The 14,293-nt window shown below is 47.9% G+C and overlaps 1 protein-coding gene across 10 annotated transcripts in view; it reads left to right on the top strand.

Annotated features, from left to right (window-relative positions):
* The window catches only part of MCF2L2 (MCF.2 cell line derived transforming sequence-like 2), a 261,747-nt gene that overhangs the window by 79,944 nt on the left and 167,510 nt on the right, over positions 1–14,293 (top strand). For all 10 annotated transcript variants that reach the window (XM_059731182.1, XM_059731185.1, XM_059731181.1 and 7 more), the window contains 2 exons: positions 1,286–1,400; positions 14,089–14,179. In XM_059731182.1, coding sequence (XP_059587165.1) covers positions 1,286–1,400; positions 14,089–14,179 — 206 coding nt within the window. The remainder of the gene's footprint in view (positions 1–1,285; positions 1,401–14,088; positions 14,180–14,293) is intronic.

The following is a 14,293-nucleotide window of genomic DNA, read 5'->3' as shown; positions in this document are numbered from 1 at the left end:
GCTCAGGCTCTGGCCCCTAGTCTCAAGTGGGGTTGCAGGACCACCTTAGGAGATGGTGAGAGTGGCGGGGAGCAGGGGCGGCTACCAGACAGCGTGGTGGGGAGTACAGCAAGCACTAATCACGGGGACACCTGATTTGGGGGTTAAACTGGAGATTTTTGCATTGTGGACACTAGGCTATTGAAGTGCCTAGTTGCCAAGTTACTTTTATACTTAGTTTCAGGGGTGTACTTGGTAGCCGTGTTGGTCTGAGACAAAAAGGCATACAAAAAACTAGAACTCTTGGTTCCAAAATGATACCTTTTATTAGACCAACTGGAAAATGGCAGGAAAATTGTCCTTTTCTGCAAGCTTTGATCCCGAGAGCTTGCAGAAAAGGACAAATTTCCTGCCATTTTCCAGTTGGTCTAATAAAAGGTATCATTTTGGAACCAAGAGTTCTAGTTTTTTGTATGCCTTTTTAAACTTAGTGGCTTTTGGCTGTTGTCATAACAGGTAACCTGAGAGAAGCCTTAGCCACCCAGGTTGCCTCTCCATTTAAATCCTGGCAGAGGGCCAAGCCTGGAGTTTGGTGCCGAGGTTCCCAGTGAGAATCCAGCAAAGCACCTTCATGTAACTCGGTAGGGAGTGGAGCTCATCCTGTGCGTAGGATGGAGCTCTCTTGCCTGGATGACAGAGCAATTTAGTATAATAAGAGGATAACAAGATAGCAATGTCCATCGGTGTGGCTACAACTCCCCTCTTTGGGTGTATTTTTGTGAACTAAAGCCTCAGGGGCAGCTTGCTTCTGGGGTCGTGTTATTCCTTGTTCATGAGTATTCATAGTTTTAGTACTTCTATTTCCACGGTGCTCGGAGGCCTAGTGAGGATCAGGGTTGCTTTGTGTGAAGTGATGTATCATACATAGGGAGACTTGGCCTCTGCCCCAAAACCACTTGGTCCCCAGGTCAGATCACAGGTACTGGCAGATCCCAAAGGCATAATAAAGTGTTACCACAAATGGTCAGTTGAGAAAGGGAAAGGACTCGACCAGGTTCAAATCACACAGCAAGTCAGTGGTAGATTTGGGAAGAGAACCCAAGGGTCAGATTCTCAGCGGAGGTAAATCTGGGTAAATATTGCATCCCAGGCCTCCTTCATCACTGTCTAGTATGGTATCTGTTGGGTCAGACAGCATCTCGGTGAGGAGTGTGTCCACGCTTCGTGGCATGGTAGGTGTTTGCCAGTTCTCTGCTCCTATGGCATAAAACCTCCTTTTGACCTCTTGGCAATCTCTCATTTTCAGGAGGAAGAGGGAAGGACGGGGCACCCATCATCACCTTCCCAGAGTATGCAGGGTTCAGCGAGATACCTGACGAGGACTTTCTGAATGTGGTGACATATTTAACCAGCATTCCCAGGTGAGCCAGCACACAAAAGTCTGTCATTTCTCTGAGCTTTTGCTTTCTCCATTGGCTCGCTGCTTGTTATTGCATTCGGGGATTTGCACGGTGTCAACTCATATTTTGTACTGAACCAGCTGTGTACTTGGAAGAGATGTTAGACAAGCTTTCAAGCACAAAATGCTCTTCCTCAGATCTGAAAAAGAAGCAGGAAGGGCACTTTGTGCCCCAAAGCTTGTCTAACATCTTTCCCTTCTATAAAGTTGACCCAGGAGAAGACATGACCTCACCTCATCTTCCTTTCTGCACGTTCCTTGGACCATCAGAGCTACACCATTATTTCACTGGATTGCAGTCAGCACATTGGAGCTTGTGAGAGATTGCAGGCAACAGCCCTGCAGAACAATGTCATCCAGCCCTGTGCAAACAAAAAGCTGAAGGCCTAAGTGTCATGTCTTATGCGTAGGGGTGAATTCCATCTGCACAGAACAGGGACATTGCCAGGTAACCTGGATGAGGTATTTTAGCCCTAACCTGTCAGGAGTGCAGAGAGAGAGAGAGCTTGGTTGGCTGGACTTGAACAGCAGCAAGAGGTGGAGCAGAATATCATTGGAGCTAAGCAGTTGTAGGGTGATTATGTGTATAATGTCACTGCTTTGGACCCTGGGCACAGCAAGTGAACGGATGTAGCAGAAAGATCTTGTCCTGGAACAGACCCTTGCACAGGTAGCTAAAGGACTTCTACAGTCTCCCGAGTACCGTGACACCTGAGAGCATAACGACCACTGATCCTCATAACCCACCCTTCAATGCAGGGAAGTACAGTTATGCCTGCAGGGAACTGAAGCACAATGAGGCTATGTGACTTGTCCAAGGACACCCAGGAGGTTGGTGGTGGAGAACAGACTCATACTTGGGTCCTGTTCCTTTTTGCAAGGGGGACTTCCATGCAGTGTGCTTTTGGCTGGGGAACTTTTCCCATCGATTAGACCCTGCTGTTCTATTTAGTGACAGGAAACCAGGAGCTCCAGAAAATCCCCTGCAGTCACCAGCACTTCCCACTTCAGGGTCTCTTCCCTGGAGAGCCCCCACCTCAAAAGGCAAGTGGAGGTACAGGATTCCCACAAAGCTGTAAGAAGGAGAGGTGAGGGGAGCTCTCCACCTGGCCTGGAGGTGAAAGGCCCCATGTCTCCACATCTCAGCCAGGTATGAGGAGCCAGGTCTTACAGACTAAATTCAGGCTGCCTCCTGTATTGTCCACCAGTACTAGGTAGTGGCTTTTCACTGTGGGAGGCCTGGGTAGTGTGTGCATTTCTCCATCAGGACTGGCTGACCTTGGGAAGAAACCAGTACCTGGTGAGTAGGACAGGAGAAGCCTGGTGTTGACTGGCTGTTCAGCCTTTGACAACTATGTGATCTCTCCATGCCTCCGCTTTTCCACCCATAAAATGGAGGAGAGTTGTACTTATATAGCTCCGTGGGCTAGAGCAAGGCCTCATTAGAGATCCTCAGGGCAAAGAATTAAATTTGAACTGGCTGTTAGCACTTCAAGGACACTGAGAATATAGGTCTGCAGCTCCCTGGGAGGGGCATTCTCAGGCTTTGACTACAAAAGTGTGTTTGGTTGAATATTTATTCAATGCAGCTCTTTCAAATCTCAGCAAACAAATCTGTTTTGTGGATCTTGGCTTCCAAGTTTTGTAGAGGAGGGGAGCATAGCCTGCCAGAAGACAGCCACGTTTGTCCCACCTGATGCCCCAAATATCAGAGGTGTCGGATGCTGCTGTGTGTCACGGAGGAACCTGGCAGTCAGCGGCACTTGGAGGGGTGAGAATACTGCCGGAGGGGATTTGTGAAGCCTCTTATCAAACAAAATTGATGCCATCCTGTGTGAACTTAGAGGTCCTAGTTTGCCTTGTCCCAACTGCTCTGTAGCTAATGCCAAAGCGAATAAGTTTGAGAGGCAGATCCCCAAACTTTGGAGCAGGAGATGGGTTCTTGACAGCTGTAAATGGTCACAGCTCCCTTGAAGTCAGCAGAACTGTGACAGTCTGTCACCAGCTGATGGTCTGCCCCTGTTTGGGGCATTTATTGTGCCACCATGTTCAGACAAAAAAATAAGATCTCTTTAGGAAAGCTTAGTGCTACGCTCTTAGTACAAGCCCACCTAGTTGTGTCTTTTTTCCACAGGCCTGCTCCAAAGTCAGTTGAAGTCAGGAGAAAGATGCCTTGACAACTTCAGCAAGCATTGACTGGAGCCTGGCAGTCTCCACCTTAGATGATAATATAACTTGAGTGCTTTGATTTTTCTTGACCAGTGCTCTCCAGTGTCAAGCAGCAGCCATGTGAAATAATAGACCGAGGACAGCCCTAACAATTCAGCCTTGTTCAGTAGCACAGTGCACTCTTTGGGTTGTTGAAGAGAGGAGGCGAAGCAATGTACTGGACCATAGCGAGCCCCACTGACTAGAGCTATCACTGTGACCAGCCTTTTGTCTGTGCTACGGAGGGATGGAGTGTGAGACCTGGTAGTGTTGAAGTGGAGTGTCTAGGCCTCACAATAAATGCATCTCTCACCCAAAAAGGAGATGAGTGGCAAAATGATGGTCTCTCACTCATAAGTGGGGAGCTGGGGAGCGGAGATGGAGGATGTTCTCTGGTCCATGGACCACCAAGTCCATAAGAAGCTGGTCAGTGTTTTCAGTGGAATATTATACCATGGCTGGTGTGGCTGTAGGATCTTAGTTCAATATAACTATATTGAGCTGTTTTGTGACATGAAGGGTGGCACTGGGGGGAGATCAATGGGCTGTATGAAACAGTGAGTCACAGAAAGACAGCTGAGATCCACCGACCCCATCTTCCAGCCAGAGCGACATATTTGCTGCTGCTTTGTTCACTGGGAGGGTTTCCAGCATCAGGATGTTTTCCCTGTCCGCCAGCCAGAAGCCACACTAAGCCAACAAAACAAGTTCACGTTCCTGAAGAAATGATGCCAAGGCACTAAAACATGGTAGTTGAATTACTTTTTGTTACCTCCCCCCCACCCAAAAAAATTGGGGGAGTGTCACATTTTTCCTTTCTCCTCACCCTATCCTTGGACTGTGACCATGTGTGTCAGCCAGAAGCAGGGCTGAGGAAGAAATGCAGGTTTCTTATTTGCTGTGGTCTTGTGCACAAAAGCGGCTGGGAGGGGAACAAGAGAAAAATGTGGCTTCTTCAAGTCCTAGGACAAGTTTTCCAGCTCCTGTACCCAGAGTTGGGAGTGCCAGAACAGCTGACAAGAGCCACGCAGGGTATCTAACAGCTCCATTGTTTGACTCTGTCCGTGGGCCATCTGTTTGCAGAAAGAGACCTCGTCTACTGCATGTTATCAAATGGGGAACGTGACTGTCTACAGAATGACTCCAGCAGAGAAGTACCCACACGCTGTTTACCACTGTGTGTTTCGCAGCACGGTCATGATTTAACCGAAGTATCTCCACTCACTAATAGTGATGATAAAAGGGAAGAGGTTACGCTTGCAATGGTTTTCCTTTGCTTGTTTGGGCAATGTCTACACCACTTCCCCAGCACTCCTGATGATGCCATCTTTAACCCCACCCAGTCCACCTGCTCCCTTCACATGGGCCAAGCCTAGGAATGACGGCGCTCCTCACTACCGCTCCCAAGGTCTCAGCTTCTGATGTGCTCAGGAGCAGTGGTGGGGACAACCCTCAGGAAAGTTTCACCATCTCATTTCTAGGTTTGATGTGTTCAGAGCAGTGGCAAGGAGAAAAGAATATAGTCCTTGGGTGGGAGTGTTGTAGACGTATTCTACTAGTGCTCATCTGAGATTTTGGGCAGGTTGGCTAGTTACTGCCAGCTAAGATAACAGAGTGTGAGCTTGCTGTGTATTACTTATTCTGCAGTAACTACCTGTGTGTACACTCTTACTCTGTGGTAAATGCAAGGTCATGTATCCTGCTTTCTTTCCTTGCAGGAGTTACCATGCAATATTTGCTAAGCTAAGTTCACACTGTACCTTTCTGCAGAGCATCTAGTTTGTGCATTTATACTTCGAGATCTCAAAGCAATGCATACACATCAATGAATTAACCCTTTGAGGCAGGGGAGTTATGTTACCCCAGTCTCACGGGTGGGGTAACGGAGGCACAGCAAGGGCCAAGATCAATCAGATAAGATGCAACAAGGACACGTGCAAAATCCTGCACTTGAGATGGAAAAATTGCATGCACAAATACAGACTGGGAAATGATTGATAGGCTTCAGTACTGCAGAGAAGGACCTGGGGGTTACAGTGGGCCATGAGCTGACTAGGAGTCAACAGTGTGCTCATCCCTGGAAGTTATCAAGAGCAAGTTGAACAGATACTTAGCTGGGATGGTTTAGTCAGGAACAATCCTGCCTTGAGCAGGTGGCTGGAAGAGATGACCTTGTGAGGTCCCTTTCAGCCCTACTTTCCCATGAGCTAAAGTTTCTGCCAGCCTTGCCCATAGCATCTGGCACTGCCTGCTCTCTCACTGATCCTTCCCCTCGTGAAGTAAGCTGCTAACTACTTACAACGAGCAAAGGTGATGGAACCAGGTCTAAGTGACAGAGCTGGGACTTGAACCCCTATATCCTGCTTCTCAGCCAGTATTTTGGCCATTGGCCTCCAAACCACTGTGTAGAAAAGAGCACAATGAAAGCAGCTTAAGGAATTTGGTTGGTCTCTGATGTTTTTGGAAGGAGCAACCCCCATTTCTCTCCAGTCACTGCTTGGTTCCCCAGTTCTTTTAGTTAAAGATCCCCAGCACCATTTTGAAGCACAGGGATGCTGAGTACACAAGACACTGAGACTGGGTATCTGTGTAGCATGGGAAGTGTCTCAACTGCACTGTTGGATGGTTGATATCTGGCCCAATAATACAGGCTGGGAGCTGAGAAGGGTGGGGTGGTGCTTCGGTTTTGTGTTTGACAGAGCCTTGTGCATCTTCAGTTTGCTAATCTGTATGCAGAGCAATTGTCTTTCCCTCTAACCCAGGGGCAGGCAATTATTTTGGGTGGAGGGCTGCTTACTGAGTTTTAGCAAGCCATCGAGGGCTGCATGACAGGCAGCCAGGGGCAGAAAAACATTAATTTTCTAAATTTTTTAGGGGGTCCCGCAGGCCAGCTAGAATGGCTTGGTGGGTTGCATCCGGCCCCCGGGCCGCATTTGCCCACCGCTGCTCTAACCCCACCGAGGCTGTAATGTCTCATTCACCATTGTAAGCATACAGGATAGATACATGCACAATAGTAGTGTTGCAATGGATGTATCACGAGTAATAGGTCCCACTTTGTCCTACTCCCAAAGCAAATGGAGACATCTAGGGAGAAAACAAGGTGGTCAGGGACAAGGAGATTGTGGGGAATTACTGAAGCCACCACCATCAGTCACCCAGACCAAAGAGCATGCTGAAAAGAAGCAGGTTCTGCTGATTGAAAGACTTGGCATAGAAATATGCCGTTGCACACGGAGCAGAAAGTAAGACAGATTGGTCCAACTCCCAGACAGACCTGCCATCCTGCAGCAGGAGGTAGCAGCCAGGGGTTCGTTGCACAGAGGTCTGCACTCAGCAAAGTAAAATGAGTAATTCCTTCCAATCAGGGAATCAGTATAACTGTTCCTGTAAAACATGTGCTTCCTCTGGCATGTGCATCACTGTACTTCTGTCATGGGTGCCATGCACAGCACGTACAAAAGATAGATGTACATTGAATGGTATAAATAATGGACTCATCTTACAGACTTCTGAGTAGTTACTTCATTAGCTATTACCTATGTAACACCAGGAATTGAGCTGGAGACTTCGAGATCTTAAAGCGCAAGCCTCTACCGTTACAAATGAAAGACCTGCTCTACCAACCCAGGCTTTACAAGGCTCATTACCTCCTATATGTGAGGTCCAGCTACTGCTAGGGGAACAAGAGTCCTACGCCGAGGAGAGGTGCATGCATAGCCTACAATACACAGTGGCTTCTTACCCATTTCAGTCCACACCAGGAATCTTTTCCCTTCTGAGCCCTATCGAGCAATTGCTTAAGTACGCAGATGGGCCTTCCTCCTTGCCTGATGGCTCATTAAACTTGACTTCTGTTGGAGTCTCCTGAAACAGAGTTCACACCTCAGGACTGAAGCGCCACAGCTAATCTAGCATGTTGCAAAAAGCAGAAACTCTCACACAGCCCCGCTCTAGGCGTCACAGGGCTAAATGTGTCTACATTCGCTTTGGAGACAAGTTTGATATCTACCTACCCCGTACAGTTTGCTGCAGAGCTCTCCTTGCCAGGACCTGAGGTCTGCCCAGTGTGCTCCGTAGTAATATAGTGAATAGTAGTAATATAGTGTAGCAATATGTGAAGGGAACAATATTAAGAAAATGCAGTGAGCTCTTTGTAACGCCCTGTCTGTGAGTATCTCTCTTCACTGTACCTCTGCCCATATCGATGTCTCCTTTTCTTGCCCCCAGTCCTGATGTCCTGCCATTGTCACTCAGGGCCAAGTAACACTTAGTCCTTGGCATAGGTTCTATTTTTGTGTGCTACACTGAAACAGGATCGTTTGCTGACACTAACTCTGTTCCCCCAGCTAAATTTAGGCCCTAAATCAGCCCTGTCTAACTGAAAACAAGAAATACAAGCGCCACTGTGCCATCTGGCTGAAGACGGGCAGGATCACCCTGTATGCCAAGGTCAAACGAAGGGGTAGCATTGCACCAGGTGAATGCATAGACCCACGCTCCTCCCCACTTGCCTTTTCCAGTATGACTTGAGACTCCCCTGTGGTGTCCAGACCTGCCTTCCTCACTGTGTCCCATATGTCAGTCTGTGGCAGGAAAGGTTTAAAGGACTGTGTTCCCATGAGTAGCTTTCTCAGCCTTGACCACATCCCATTGCTTTACCTTGTCTGCCCTGATGGCCTAATGCTAGGCAGCTGCTAGTTCATATTTTGTCCCATGCTGTTTTGTTCTTAGCTGCTTTGCTGAACTGCTCTGCGTTTCCTGTATCACAGGTGCTTATAGTCCCTTTCTCCTGCTGCTTCCTGGATCTTGCTGTTTTACTTGTCTTCTCCCCTTCGTCTCCCCCTTTATTTTTGGATGCAGCAAGTCCATAGTTGCAAGACCATGGCACATTCAACAATACAGCTGAACGCTTTGTGGCCTGGCTTCTCATTTCTGCTCACTTGGTGGTCTGTAGCACACACCGACCATGGCATCACCCCTTGCTCTCCCCCGGTGACCCTAACCAAGAGACTCCCAACAGGCCCATCCCCAGTTTCATACTGGAGCGCTGAGCAATCTTACAGGTCTTTTACATGAAGATCAGCTCCTGCTCCTCTTCTCCCCTGCCTGTCCGGCCTGAACAGTTTAGACCCATCCGTAAGTGCTCCCGTCATGTGAGCTCCCACCAGATCTCTGTAATGCCGATCATGTCATCGTTCTGTGATTGTGCAAGGATTTCCAGTTCTCCCTGCTTGTTTCCCAGGCTCCGTGCATTCGTGTGCACACACCTGAGGTGTAACTAGCCAAATGCCCTGCTTGTTTTCTTGGGATAGAGCAGCCATGGAAAATAATGGGAGGAAAAAACACAAAGAGAATTCAGATTTAAGCAACTGTTCTGCTTAACTAATATGGGAATCAGTCTTTTGTGGGTCACCCGTGGCCCATGCAGAACGTGGGCACCCGAAGTCGGCCATGCGGCCATGCAAAGGGCTGGAGCGTAGGAGGGAGGGAATGCACCACCATAGTCCTGCTTGAGCCTCTCTGCCCTGTGGCCTGAGGTCTGGGAGAGGACATTCATGGGTTTACTTATTCCCAGGATTGAGAAGAAACAGGGAGCAGAGGGGATGAGTGGGTGGAGCTAAGCCGGAGTGGAACATATGATAGTTGATGGCTTGATGGGAGATTCATAGTAAACTGCTCATTCCTGGAAGCGGGGAGGAACTGTGAGTTGAATTGTGCAGCCTTCCACATTAAGGCATCTTACTCTCTCGCTCTCATATTTAAAGCTGAGTCAATCTATTACAAAACAATTCTTCATTTCTTTGGCTGTCTTTCAAGTGAAATGGGTTGGCGTTTCCTTCTTCAAGACCAACAATAGCAGCTAAGAAGCAAATATTTACAGGCTGGCGTTCATTGCTCCCCATCTCCCAGGGCCATTCTTGGCCATAGTTATTTCGAGAGAAAATCACTTTACTTTTCCTAGCCTGAATGTTCTTTTCTGCACGTAGTGTTCATGTTCGTGATCAAATTGTTTCCCTTGTTGTTCGTTTGCTTAAATCGTACATTGTGTTTTTTGTTGCTTTTGACTCTGTTTTTTTTCCTTTTTCTTCCCGCTGTTTCAAAAGCAGATACTAATCATGGCTATCTGATATTAGATGCCTAGCAGTTTCCTTACTAATGGGTGTGTCTATACATCATTGTACGGTGACGTTGCCTTTTGGAAGTAGTAAAGCACAGCGCAGTACTGGTGGTTACTGCACTGCGCGTGCAGTGCACAGTTAGATTTTGCTGCTGTGTCGCCGTAACGGCATACTATACTGGGGGAGCATGCCACTACTGCGACATAGCTGGCGACCACGTGTAGACCCATGTGATTGTCATGTCACTGTAGCACGCCGTACAGTGATGTAGCATGCCACTATGTCGCCGTAGGGTGACCTGTAGACGCGCCCAATATGTATTAGAGACCCTGATTCTGCATTTCGTATGCATCCAAACTCCCTCCGAGGTCCACTTGCATAGGCAGCCTTTAGTGAGTTTCTGCATGGGTAACAGTAGTATTTCATAATTGTGAGCTGTCTATAGAAATCAAGCAGTCGTGAATGGGGCAATTTATCTACTTCATAAATTTGCTGACTAGGAATAGATCCACCTTGCCTCCCATTCCTGTCAGTCTGAGCATGGCTGATGGATAAACTACTTTATTCTAACCTCAGCAATTTGGTAACTTTGGCTAATGTGTCTGCTTTTCAACCACTTTGTTACAAGTCTCTGGTTTCAAAGGATTTAGACTGGATCTGGATTTAGTTCTGGATATCCAGGTAGGACACTCTTATAGCAATCTTACTGTAAACTGCTTAGATGCAGTTCAGCTGGGGACGCAGCGCTTAGTGCCGAGGGCAGTAATATATTGTCTCTATATTTTTTCGGATTGAGTCCTAACTTTGATTATTTAGAGAAATCCAGTGGGTAAAGGCCTCTTTCATTCCATCTAAATGCTGGTTTAACATAACACGTAAAAAAACCCCAAACAAACTATTTTATAGGGCTAGCTTTTACTTAGGACCTCAAAAATAAACCTATTTGAAGGGAGAGGCCCTACTTTTTATTTCTGCTACTTGCATTGACCTGCAGAAAAGATGCCAAAATGTCAATATTTTATTAATAGGATTCTTGTAAAGTTAGAGCTGTGGCGCAATTCATGATAAATCAGACTGACTGGGAAGTGTGGCATTATTCTCATCCAATAATCACCCATAAATAAACGTTGTCCTAATCTGACCTTTTCTGGTAAATACCCATGTGATCCAGTCTCACGCGCTCCCTTCCCTCAGTGAGACCAGAGGCATGCAGAACATGGAAACTTCTTTGTATTGGATCATTTCTCCTTTTATTTCAAAACTTGGATGGAGAAAGACCTAGGCCCCACGAAGGTGGAGGTTGAATCTGCTTGGGTCAGCATTTGAAAGGAACGGTCAAGGAGGCGCCGGTTTTGGTAAGTGCTATGTTGTGATGGCACTTATCGCCATAAGCATCAAATGTCTGCATACATTAGTTGAGGCTTGATTTAGACATACTTGTAGATGGAAAGTTGAAAATAGTTGTTGGGACACATGAGCTTCCCTTTAACGAGCCAGGGCTTTGGTCAGTGGGATGGGTCAGTGGTGCACCAATAATGGCCCGTTTACTGGCTAGGTGAAGGGATTGAATTTAGCCCAGACCAGCACCACCGACTAAAATGTGTTGTCGGCTGATGGCTTCCCCGACGGCTTGTACCGTGAAAGAATCTGAGAGCTGTTTGCTCAATTTATGGCTGCAGTGAATTGGACTTTGGGTAAATGAGCAAGTCTGTACTGGTGCCTTCGAGTGGCAGAAATCATAATAGCCTACTACTCCAGCCACTAAAAGTAATTCTTATCTTATGCAGTAGAGGCCTGTTTTATTTTAAGCTGAAAGACAGTGGTTTAAGATTAATATAGCAATTGCACTTGTTGTCTCTGTGGATTGATTTCATCACTACTGCATCTAGGTGTTTCTTGGGAATGCATGAGTGTTTCTTTGTGAGCTATCAAATAAAGGAGATAAAACCTCCTTTTTAAAATATATACTGCAGGCAGAGGAGGAAGTAGTGAAATGGTATTTTCATAGGTCATTCCATAAGCCGAGCAGGGAACTGCAGTTGCACTTGTACAATGTCTCTCCAATCCCAGCTCCCCCGTGCTGGTGAGGGGCCTCCTGTCTTGCTGTTGTGCAAGACATACCGCTTCCAAACTTCCTGCTCTCGAATGTACTTTGACTTCCCCAGCCCTTTTTTTATTGCCCCTGTAACTCCCCACAGGCTCATTTTCAACCTCCTCCGTTTCCGTTGTGGAAGCTTCAATCCGCTCAGCTCAAAGAGCTCCGGCCAGATGTGAGGAGGGGAGCTGCAATTCTTGGCATCCCACCCGTGGTGCAACAGCATCCATCATCCCGGCGGGCAGGGCACGCCAGACCACATCCTTGCCTGTCTCCGTCTGATATGAAAGAGTGCCCGTCTAGTGAGACTGCACCCAGCCTTCCCTCTGGAAGGTGATGGAGAACTTGCCTGTACTTCTCAGGCCTGCCAAACTTTGAGAGGGGTGTCCATTCCCGGTTAACAAAAAAAGGGCATTGGTAAGATCACAAAAGACCTTTGTTAAGGTTAAGAAGGCTGGGTATGTAGGTTTGTGGTTATGTCTTATTCTTCCAGGAACAGTTCAGCAACACCCAGAATGTCAGTGGTACTTCCTACCCCCCAAGCGCTGCGGTAAATCTCTCTGGAAACCACAATGTCTTTTTTTTTTAACTTGGCCACTCCTTAGCAAGGAGCAATCAGGAAAGTATTTCTCCTTCATTTGAGAAACAGGCACCAGATACTTTTCCCCCCTATGTTTGATAGATTTTTGTGCTGTCTATTGCATTATATAAAAAAAGAAAAAAACTTTGCCTAATTGTGGTATCAACTCTCAGTCCTTTGAGCTCACGAGAGGCCAGCGATAAAGGCCATTCTCTGGGGGGGTTGCACAGTTCAGGGGTTCCTCCTGGATTGTGTGTTGTTAATACTCACTCGTGCCCCCTCAGGACGTTGCCTGGCCCTGCAGCCCCCGGGTCCCAGGTCTGAATGCTTCGGGGCTTGGCAGTGGTTTTGAGAGAGCTGCAGAGGGAACGTGCCCGATGCCCTTTGGGGCACTGCACACTCCCAGGGGAGCAAGAGGGGTGGTATTTATGCTCTTCAGAGCAAAGTAGGGCAAAAACTCTGCCTGGCTTTTACATGGATTGTATAGGACAGACCAAGTGGAGTCCCTCTCCCCCTCCTGTCCTGCCACCATGCTACAGCATTTGGGTTTGGAGGAGAGGGTCATCTTTTTGCTCTCAAGAGACCAGTAACAGATGGCCTACGGGTGGTTCGGCCAACTCACAGCTGAGGCATGTCGGTGCGAAGACACGCTTGCTGCCCATGCTGTGCCAAATCTTGCGAGGATGCCAGTCTCTTGCTTTGCCCCAGGAAAAGAAATTGTTGGACTATGTGATGGGAGGGGTGGAAACCCGAGTGGTGTCTACGTCTGAGCCAATTACTGTCGCATATTATCAGCTAGGTTTTAAGCAGTGACCTTGTTTTGCTTCAGTCCTGTCTGGTTTGTTCCTTAAAGCCATTGTGATTCTGCCCAAGGGCTTCCCCGCTAGTCTGGTGTCCCCCACGTCCCATGAGCAGAGAGAGGGGAGTAGCCTCACAGGGATACCATGCACCCCCACTCAATGCAGAGCAGCGGGTCAGGTGCTTGGCCACAAAACAGCAAGAGGATCAGCACCTCCATCCCTCCCGTAGCTTAGTCCCTCGGATGGCCCAGGAGGACAGCAGCCACTATTGCAGCCCATACGCTGAAACAACCCAGTGAGCTCCTCTCTGCATGTGAGCTGAGCAGGGGCATGTGACTCCGGTCTCTTAAATTCCCACTTTCTCCCCCATTTATTTGGGGGGGAAGGGTGCATTCTGCACCTCTTGGGAATGAAGTGCACTTATCAGCTGTCCAAGTGCACCAGAGGGGATTGGCACAAAGGCCTACGCTAGAGGATGAGGATCTGATCACTTGGATTGTTTTGCAAAGCCAGCAAGGTCTGTGCTTTCCCTCCCGTACAGTACGAAGCGAGCTGCAATCCTGAACTGTTCGCATCACGCCGGTTTGGCAGCCAGTAGCGAGGCAGTCGAGAGATACAAGGGATAAAATATTCATGTTTTGTGAAGGCTGCTAACCTTCTGTTGGCAATCTGCTGGCTCCCCTGCTCACGCAAAGCCGTGCCAGCCCCCTCTGCCTACTGTACCTGGCGTTTTAAAAATGGGCTGGGAGCGTGACACGGAGGGGGCTCCGTGCTGCTGCAGCGCCGTTCCTCGGCACGGCTCTGCCTTCCTGTAACCCAGCGTACTTGTTTAATCTGTTTTCCAGCCTGGAGGCTGCCAGCATCGGATTCATCATCATTATAGACAGACGACGGGACAAATGGAGCGCGGTAAAGGCGTCCCTGACACGGATAGCAGTAAGTGCCTGGCATTGTTTTTGCTGTCATCTGCCTTCCCTTCAGCACTGATTTTTATAGCTTCTTTTTTTTTTTTTTTGGTTTCCTGGATATTAATGCAGTACCTTCCTGACC

Source organism: Alligator mississippiensis, chromosome 7 (assembly GCF_030867095.1).
Source record: "Alligator mississippiensis isolate rAllMis1 chromosome 7, rAllMis1, whole genome shotgun sequence".
Classification (NCBI taxonomy): Eukaryota; Metazoa; Chordata; order Crocodylia; family Alligatoridae; genus Alligator; species Alligator mississippiensis.
This window is presented reverse-complemented; position numbering and strand designations above follow the sequence as displayed.